Consider the following 9534-nt stretch of genomic DNA (forward strand, 5'->3'; position numbering starts at 1 on the left):
CCGGCTCGGGGTGGGGGTGACCTGCGGGGCCCTGGAGCATAGAGGGAGGTTGGGGTAGGGGACTGGGGCGGGGTGCCCTTAGGGGCCCTGGCGCATTGGGGGAGGTTGGGACAGGAGGTTTGGGGGGGTCTGCGGGACCCTGGCGCATTTCGGGAAGTTGGGGTGAGGGGTTTAGCAGGGAGGCGAGGGGAGGAAGGTTTGATCTTCGGGGCGTAACCACCAAGCATTCGAGCGTTGGCGGGTCTTGCGAGGGATGGGGGTGGGGATGTGGAGGAGCTGTGATTCCCGGTGGTTCGGGCTGGGGGCCGCCGAGGGCGGAGCTCGGCTGCCTCTGGGCGGGGCGTGTTAGACCGTTCCCGGGGGGCGGGGCCTCTGGAGGGGGCGGGGCCCAGGCCTCCAAGATGGCGGGGGTGGTCTCCGTTTTCACTGCAGCTCCTTTGTTCGGCCGCCGCAGTGCTGGTGGGAGAGCGCGCCAAACTGGGTCAACCCCGCCTCTGACTCCCAGAAGGGGGCGTGATTTTAGCCCCGCCTCCAATCCCCTGTCTGTCTTCCCGCCCCCGCTCTTCTGTAGCCTGGGGATAGAGGGCTCTTCACCCTGAAGGGAGGGGGACTGCGGACGAGCGGCAGGCATGGTCCCCACCAATCCCTTTACACATCCTCAGAGGAGCAGGGAGGGGCTGGAAGGGAGAGAGAGAGCTCGCTGAAGCTCATGAATATAAATCAGCGTCCGGATTTAGGTCCCTTCGATTGGCCCTCTGGGCTCGGAGGGGGTGGAGCTATAGGGCGTGGCTTCGTGGCAGAGTATATAAGGCCGAGCTCTTGGGCGCGCCGCTCATTTTCCCGTTAGGAGGCTCAGGTCGCTCTGGTCTGTTCGCTGACACCGCTTGTCCTTCCCGCCCCATCCAACACACCGGTGAGGGAGCCCGCCCCCGACCATTTGGTCGAGCCTGCGGAGCTGGGAGGGCCTGGGGTGGTCGGGGTCTGGGGGGGGAGGGGAAGCAAGGCAAGAGGGAGGAGAAGACCGGCGGCCCAGCGCCTGGGCGGAGACGGGCTTAAGCACCGGCACGCCCCCCTGGGATGGGGCTGTGGTCAGGACTGGCCCGCCCGCTGGGTCAGGGTGGGTTAGGCTGCGGCGGCCAACAACCGAAGTAAGGGTGCTGCCGTTGCTGTGTCCCAGGGGGCCGTCAGGGCAGTCGGGCTCTCTGCGGCTTTGCCGCAAAATGGCGGCCGAGAATCTTGGCGGGCGCCTAGCGAAATGGCGGGGACCGCCGGAGATGCCCGGATGGAGTGGCGCAGGGAGGCGAGGCGGGGGCTCCTCACGCATGCGCAGAAGGAGGCGGCCGCTAGCGGGGGCAGGGGGAAGGGGGGGAGGCCTTGGGTGGACTGTACCATGAACGAGGGGGGGGGCCCTGATTTAAGGGGAAGCTGAGTGGGGCACGAGAATTAGTTCCTACATAAGGAAGGGGGCAGGGGGAGGCGCTCCTGGAGTCTAGCGGGCCACGTGGTCGGCGGCCATTTTGAGTTAGGGCCTCCTTGGCTTGGGGAGAGGGTAGGCCCGGAGGTGGACCGGCCTCTGCAGTAGGCTCCTAGTTTCCAGCTTAGTGAGGCCCGGGAGCATGCCTATACTGTTCTGAGTTAACTCAGGCCTTCCGGGTGCCCCACCCCCCCTGCCCTTGCCAGAAGGGCCCCAGGATTGACCGGCACCAAAGCAGCAACCTCGAGGTCAGTTGGTCAGTTCCGGACCGAAGCGTGAAAACCCACCTGTAACATTCCCCTGTAAAGTGGTCGTGGGACTTGCCGGAAAAGATATAAAAAGAGGGGTGCGCTCCATGGGCAGCATATAAGGTTTAATTTTTTTGTTAGAGAAACCGAGGCCCAAAGAAGAAGGGGACGCCTCCCCCCCCCCTCCGGTAGCAAGTGGCTGCATTGGGGTTGGAGCCCAGAATGGGAGGGGAGAGTGCTGAATTTGGGTTCTTAGCTCTTAGGTGGTTTTAGGGAAGGCACTTTGGGGGCTAGATTGGATAACATATAAGTCCTCTTTGAGTTATGAAGCCGTCCCACAGGCTCCTGATTTTTAATTTACATATTCTTCTACTATACCATGGTAATCTCTCATGGGATCCTAGCTATCATCTTAGGAGCAAGAAGGTACCTCCAAGGCCATTTAGTCCATTTCCATTTCTGCTCCTTTAACACTTGTATGACCCTTGGACAAATTGCTTAATTTTTCTGGGCCTTGGTTTCCCTATATGTAAAATGAAAGTGTTGAGTTAGTTGCTTGAAGAGCCCTTTCTAACTTTATATCATAATTTAAGGCTTCAAGTAAGTGCTGTGGTGGGGAGTAAGGGAGAGAACTCTGTCCAGGCTCCAAGAGACTGCTTATTTCATGTTTTTCTGCTATGAAAGCTGGAAAGGGCCCTTGATCTGATGTTCTAATGAATGAATCCAAAGGAATTTAGGCATAGATCCCAGATGGAGATTTGAGAACCCCAGTGAACTAGATGCTGCTTTACTGCAAAGCTTTGAATCTGCTTGTGTTTTGGTTTCTGTGTTTTTTTTAATATGTCACTGATTGCCTCTAGCACTTGCCCCACCCTATTTCCCCTCCAGCCCCAGTTTACAAATTTGACCAGGTTTTTGAGGAGGTGGGAGGTTAGTTTCTTAGGGATTACAATCCAAAGCCAGGAATTGTGAACTCAGTATTTCAAAAGCCAACACCTAAATTGTTATTGGGAGTCTTGGTTCTGAAGAGGAAGTTTAGCAAGTAGGTGAAAATGCAGCAGCTTGGCTCTAAACAGAAAAAACTCTTTCTCATTAGGTCAAGATGGCATCAGATGAAGGAAAACTCTTTGTTGGTGGACTGAGTTTTGATACCAATGAGCAGTCATTGGAACAGGTCTTCTCAAAGTACGGACAGATTGCTGAAGGTAAGTCTGGATCAAGTTCCTGTTCAGAGTTTTGGAGATGGGGTTGTTTGGGAGTGGTGGCTCCGTTTTTGTATAATGACTAATCACTGCTTCTTTCCCTCCCAGTTGTTGTTGTGAAAGACAGGGAGACTCAGAGATCCAGAGGTTTTGGCTTTGTCACATTTGAGAACATAGATGATGCTAAAGATGCAATGATGGCCATGAATGGAAAGGTAAGGGCTGGTGAGACTCCTTTCTTTGATGGCTTGATTGGAGTCAGATGCTGATAGAGCTTATTCTGGGCTTTCACTTGCTACCTCCCTGGGCTATTGAAGTAGCCTCCTACAAGGTCTTCTGCCTCCGATTTCACTCTCTCTCTTTCCCCCTTGCTGTCACTAAACTTCCTTATGCATAGTTCTGGTTACATCACTGCTCTCCTCAGAAGCCTTCAGTGGACTTCTATTGCCTACCAATTAAAGAAATGTTTTTTTAAGGTTTGGCATTGAAGGCTTTGCACCATCTGTTGCCATTTTATTCTCCAGCCTTAATATCATATTACTTCCCTACCATGTGCCAAACTAGCCTACTCTTTGTTGTTTCTGAACACCCCCAGTGCTGCTGCCTCCCATGCCTTTGTTCAGGCTGTTCCTATGACTCGAATGTCCTCCCCATGTTAAGACCAGTTCTCTACGAGAAGCCTTTTGATTTCTTCCTCAGAGCTACTATTTTTATGTACTTGAGTAATTAATACTTTTGTATTATAATTAGTTTATATCCTTTGACTAGACCATCCTCCTCAGGAGGGCAGGAATGATGTCTCATCCAAACTTCATCTCTCCCATGCACAGTGCTCTGCACAGAGCCACTTAATAAATATTGAACAAATATTAGAGCCAGATGGGACCTTAGAAATAATCTAAAACACTGGCTTCCCTTTTACAGCTGGGCATCTGAAACTCAGAGAGTGAATTGTTAAAGCTCAAAATTTTAAATGGAGCTTAGGACTAGAATGTAGGAATCTTGACAATCAATTCAAGGTCCTTTCAGCACAGAATTTGGGGCAGGCTAGGTAGATTTGAGAATTGTCAGCACAGAGATGGTCATTAAGTACATGGAAGCTGGTGAGGTCACCAAATGAAGTAGTATAGAGGGGGTTAAAGGGTGATCTGGTGGAGGATCCAGCAAAGGAGACCAAGAGAGGTAGGAGGAGAAGCAGGAGAGAGTGAACCACAATGTCAAAGGTTTTAGACAGGTCAAGAATGAAGATTGGAAAAGGCTTTTGGATTTGTCAGATCATTGGTAACTGGAGAAAGCAGTTTTGACTGAATGATGAGTTTGGAAGCCAAGTTATAAAGTGTTAAGAGAATGAGAGGAGAGAAAATGAAGGCACCTATTGTAGATGGCCTTTTCAAGGTGTTCAGCAGAAAAGAGGATGATATTGGGGGGAGGTAGGATCAGGAGATTTTTTTCAGGGTGGGAGAGACAGAGGCGTGTTTGTAGGCAGTTGAGAGTGAGCCAATAGAAAGGAAGAGATTGAAAAAAATGAAGTCATGGGAATGGCAGTTCTCCATCTCTGTGTGTTAAGGTTAATCTTTTGAAATATTTGCTTTTCAGTCTGTTGATGGGCGGCAGATTAGAGTTGACCAGGCAGGCAAATCATCAGAAAACCGGTCCCGTGGGTACCGAGGAGGTTCATCCAGTGGCCGAGGCTTCTTCCGTGGAGGCCGAGGTCGAGGCCGTGGTTTTTCTAGAGGTGAGTGTTGGAAATAATAGATGGAATTGTGGTGTTCGACTTGTGTTTTTAACTGCAGATACTGACAGTCACTCTTTCCCTTCTGTGTTGCCATAGGAGGTGGAGACCGTGGTTATGGGGGGAGCAGATTTGAATCAAGAAGTGGGGGATATGGAGGTTCCAGAGACTATTACAGCAGCAGGTAAGGATGGTGGGCTCAAAAATAGGGCCCTCTGGCATACTGCAGACCTAACTCAGTCTTATTTCTTAACCATGAAGCCATTGACCCCTCCCTATTGGAACATAAAATACTGCTGTTACTGGCTGCGTGAAGAAATGTAGTTGTGAAGAAATTGCCCTACTGCCCCTGTGCAGTTAGCTGTTTGAAAACACCCCAAACTCACTCTTCCCCCATTTGTGATTTCCCAGCAGGAGTCAAGGAGGCTACGGTGACCGGTCTTCAGGAGGGTCTTACAGAGACAGCTATGACAGTTATGGTAAGTCCTGGTTCAAAAGGGAACGCCGCCAATGTATGTGGGAACTCTGAATCTTGACTCCATGACCTTGTACTGATCTCTGGAAGTAACTTTAAGGCTCTCAACGCTCAGACCTTATCACGGTGCTTTTCCCGTAAGGAACAAGTCCATTCTGTCAGGTCTTGGTGCGAGGAACCATTTTCTGCCAAAAAAAAAAAAAAGAAAGAAAGAGAAAAAAAGAAAAAAGAACTTACCTAGTGTTAATGCATGTGTAGGCCTTAGTTGAAGCTGCAGAGCATCTTTAGTGTCCCCTTCTCTGACCTCCTAACGATGCAGACCTCGGAGTGTCCTAACACGCTTTAGACTTGGGGGGGGGGAAATTCTCCTTAGGATCATGTAGTGGCCTAGCCTCCGCAGTAATTCAGGGGAGTGAAATGCTACAACTTGTCATGTGCTTCAGTGCCTTTACAATTGTGCCTGCTTCTTGTCCTCAGCTACACACAACGAGTAAAAATCCTTCCTGAATCAAGATCGTCCTTCCAATGGCTGTATTTATAAAGATTTTTGGAGCTTCGCTGAATCGTTATTGTGTAGTACCCATCTACTTGTATTCACTTTTGTAGTATTATCAGTTCTGATCTTGTCAAACACAGCCTGACAGCTTCGGACATGAGATGGCCTAATTAGACTTTTCTTTTAAGAAAGCTCTTGTCTGTTCTCAAGTGTTTTTTTAAAAAGCATTTTTGAAAGCACTTCGGATTTTATTTTTTTTTTCGTCATGAGCCAAGGTGTGATGGTTTTCTTTTTTGTTGGTTTTTTTTTTCTTTTGGTTTTGTTTTAATTTTTAATTTTTTTTTCTTTTTACAACAAAAACTTGTGAAATTGGGGGCCCTGGTTCGGTTTTCTTTGAGCTAGAAAAGGACCTTAAATTCAATGTTCACGGGAAGCTGAACAAGCTGTGGAGGTTTGGCTTTTCTTTTTTTTTTCTTTTTTTTAAGTGCGTTACCTTCAACTTTTTGTAACCTTCCTTTAGTGTAGCAAGGTAGGAATGCAGCCGTGAGGGTTTGTGGAGAGGCAGACCACCTTGGTATATCTAAAGAGAAACTGCTTGTATGTTCACTCTGCATAAAGGTATTTTTACTGTATACTGTAAATTACCCAGAAATAGACTTGCAAACTTTCCATAAAAGAGGTTCTTGAAAATGTTTATTTATATTGTCCTTTTTTTACTGGAAGAAGTATGCATATTCCATTGATATTGTATTTGAAGTGGTTAAGGAATTCTTGTATACAGTTTTCTTTGGCTTTACGAAGCCTATTAAAAGACCGTCTGAAATGAACTGTGCTCCTGACATTTACCTTTCAATGCACAACACACCCCTTTACTGGATGTCTGACGTGTTGACAGCAAGTGACAAAGCAGACCACAGGGCAGAGAGTGTAGGTGGAGGAGTTGGCTGACGGGAGAGTCAAGCTTCTGACCAGCAGAAACCAAACAGAAATTAAGAGAGCCCATGCTGGTCCTGGCATTTGAGTACATTAAACATGACTTCACTCTTTGAGGATGACAACCTGTTGCACTGTAGTCTGCATGGCCAGACACGTGGAATAGGCAAGCTTTAGCTGTAATTTAATTTGTGTTACTTGACTCATTTGGAAGCCAGAGGACTGGTGGCAAGTTTAATCCAGTAACCGTTGAGCACCATTGTACCAAAACATTGACAAATTTTAGTCTAGAATCTAAAGTCTTGTGATAACTGGAGTAGCACAGTGTTCCAAGGTAGACAAGGGAAAATCAACAACAAAGAAATTGACTTATTAGCTAGCTTTGTCCTTGCCTTACAAGTTCTAAGAATTCTCTGCTAGCATATGGAAACTGCAGTGTCCCTGGAGAAAAGAAGTGTTGTGCCTCCCAACAGAGAAACCTCTGAGACGAAGGCTGCTTTCTTGGCTAGTTCATATGTGGAAATAGTCCTGTAATTCGAGGTAACTCCCTTTTGCTCATGTCCGCATCCTTCCTCTTGTTGAGAGCTCATTTGAAAGTCTAATGTGCCTGTGGAATGTTCCTTTTTTTGACTATTTTAAGTCAACCAAGAAAAAAAAAAGCAAATTAAAATCATGCCTATTGCAATCCTTGGTGTGTGGCACAGATATTTCGTTCCATGGGTCAGAGCTGGGCACACAGTCATGTCTTGCTAGTAGGTATGTAAGCAAGATTGGAAACAACTGAATTCCCTGCCTTTTGGATTTTCATTCATCTATTGAGAATCTTCCTAGACTTCATTAAGTCGCTCACTTAAGTGTAGCTTTCTTTGCCATCTCCTTGTTGCCATTTTTTCCCCAGAGCCCACACTCTCCCTAAGCAGCCATATCAGAAGTGATTTAACTGTCTCTGCTTAAGGATGAAATGTGACATTGGCTGGTATATCAGCCAGCCCTGGAAACCTTTGCCCACAACTGTGCTTCTGTGATGTGATGGGTTCAGTGAATGGCTTGTGAAACCCTTGTAAATGATGTGAATTGTTTCTGGGGTGGTGGGGAGGGGCATATGAGAGCCCTGGTGTGGATGGGGTTAATAACGCCCATTTACTTTGACAGGTTGAAGAAAGTGAAGCAATAATCCCCAGGAAGGTGGCCAGCAACCATGGTGTCTGACTCAAGGACTCCCTAAGAGGCAGCTGCTGAAGCCTGCTTGTGCTTGGGCACTCACTCCCTTACCTGGAATGGTTTCCTGGGGAAACCTGGATAACTTACTAATGTAAGTCTGCCAGTATGGAGGGGTTAATTTCCTTAAGAATCCATGACCCACTCTGAAGAATTTGGTAACTGGTTTTGGAAGTAAAGGGAATGTTGTTTTCTGCAGGTCTTTTAAGTGGCTAAATTGAGACCAATCTCCTCATTCTCTTGGCCTCCGTGGTGGTGTGGGGATTGAAGGAGTGCCAGTTCTTTCTAATTTCACTAATTAGTAGCCTCGTAACTAGGCAGATCATGGCCTGTGTCTTGTAAAATGATGGTGGGGTAATCATAATAACCTGCCTACCCTCACAGGGCTGTTTGTAGGAAAGAGCTTTAGAAAGTATGAGAAAATGAATTTCTCTCATTACTTAAGTTTCTCATTCAATTTTTTTCTCTTTCTCTAAATAGGAACTTCAGAGAAGACCAAAAAATAAGCTGTGACTTGCACTTCAAAGATCTGAGGCCTGTGTATATTAAAATATGGTTGGAAGAATAAAACCATTAGAAAAATGCTCGTCTGTAACAACTCATTTGAAATTGGGAAATCAGATTAGAATAAGTGGCCCAAAATGGATGTGAGAGAACCTTTGAGTTTGTGGTGTATGTTTCTTAGCCAAAGATAGTCCTGTTTTGTTGTGGGTACTGAGGAACATAACTGATCTCCTAGAATCAATTAAGCCAGACCTGAATTTCAGCTCTTGCCACTAGGCATCTTGTGTGACCTTGGGCCAATAGTATCTCCTAGCAGGACTGAGAACAGCACTTGTTTTACCTCCCAAGGTGATACTGAGCAAAGAGCTTTGTCACTCTTAAAAACCACTGTGGAAATGGGGATTAACAGAAATCACTACTTAAAGCTTGTGCTTCTAACGGCCTGTGAAATCTGGGAATTAAACTCCCTTATTTTGAGGACTGAGAGGATTGAGGTAATAAGAGCCAATAGTCTGAGCAAAAATTGTTTTGTCATGAGCAACAGATGAAACTATTCCAGTTTAGTTTCATTATCGAGTCTATATGCCAGACAGCCTTTTGGATTTATCCTGCCCATAAACTAAAAGGATATACAATCGTCCTTTTCCAGTTTGTAGGGCTTAGGGGGGTGGTATTCCCTGTGGTCTGGACAATCCATGTGAAATTTTTTGATCTTCTGTTTGTGCCAGAGAGATCTGAATTATTATGGTGTTAAAAGATAAAATATGTTGATGTACAATACATATATTTTCTACATTTCTGAATTTCTAAACTTTGTGTTGTCTGCCCCTTCCATGAAACTCCCCCAAAATTCCTATTTAATATCTTATGCCAGCCCTCCATAGAGTGAAACCTTAGTGGGGAAAGTTGAGATACAGAAGGGATAACTGTAGAATCAACCAACTCAGTAATCTAATTTGTACAGTGGGGTTGGAAGAAATCTTATCAAGGCAACAGACACTTTATCACTGAAGAGGCCCAACTGGGAGTTTGGGTGTTACGTGAGAATTGGACTAGTGTTTTGTCTGGATGCAGAGATTTGGAGTGAGGAGGAATGCGGAGTAGAGGTGGAGAGGGGCAGACTTTGTTTCCAAATACAGAAGAAATCGTTGATCAGAAGGTAGATTTCCATTCTTAGAGTTCTTAAAGACTAGTTGGAAAGCTTATCAGCATGAGATTCCTGTAAGGTATGGATTTGTACTAGGTGAGTGGA

General features: G+C 46.5%; 1 protein-coding gene across 6 annotated transcripts; it reads left to right on the forward strand.

The window, feature by feature from the left end:
- Positions 1–807: 807 nt before the first annotated feature.
- Positions 808–8362, forward strand: CIRBP (cold inducible RNA binding protein). 6 transcript variants are annotated; one of them, XM_021008898.2, is made up of 8 exons: positions 808–913; positions 2819–2927; positions 3033–3139; positions 4521–4659; positions 4756–4840; positions 5068–5135; positions 5609–7872; positions 8259–8362. In XM_021008898.2, the coding sequence occupies exons 2-7, from the start codon at positions 2825–2827 to the stop codon at positions 5623–5625; spliced, it is 519 nt and encodes a 172-aa protein (XP_020864557.1). In that variant the 5' UTR covers positions 808–913; positions 2819–2824; the 3' UTR covers positions 5626–7872; positions 8259–8362. The 6 variants fall into 6 exon arrangements, with proteins under 6 accessions (XP_020864557.1, XP_020864560.1, XP_020864558.1 ...); XM_021008901.1 differs by having other exon boundaries at positions 7713–7872; XM_021008899.2 differs by having other exon boundaries at positions 5071–5135.
- Positions 8363–9534: the final 1172 nt, after the last annotated feature.

The sequence above is a fragment of the Phascolarctos cinereus genome, unplaced genomic scaffold (genome assembly GCF_003287225.1).
Source record: "Phascolarctos cinereus isolate Bilbo 61053 unplaced genomic scaffold, phaCin_HiC Scaffold_4;HRSCAF=312, whole genome shotgun sequence".
NCBI lineage: Eukaryota > Metazoa > Chordata > Mammalia > Diprotodontia > Phascolarctidae > Phascolarctos > Phascolarctos cinereus.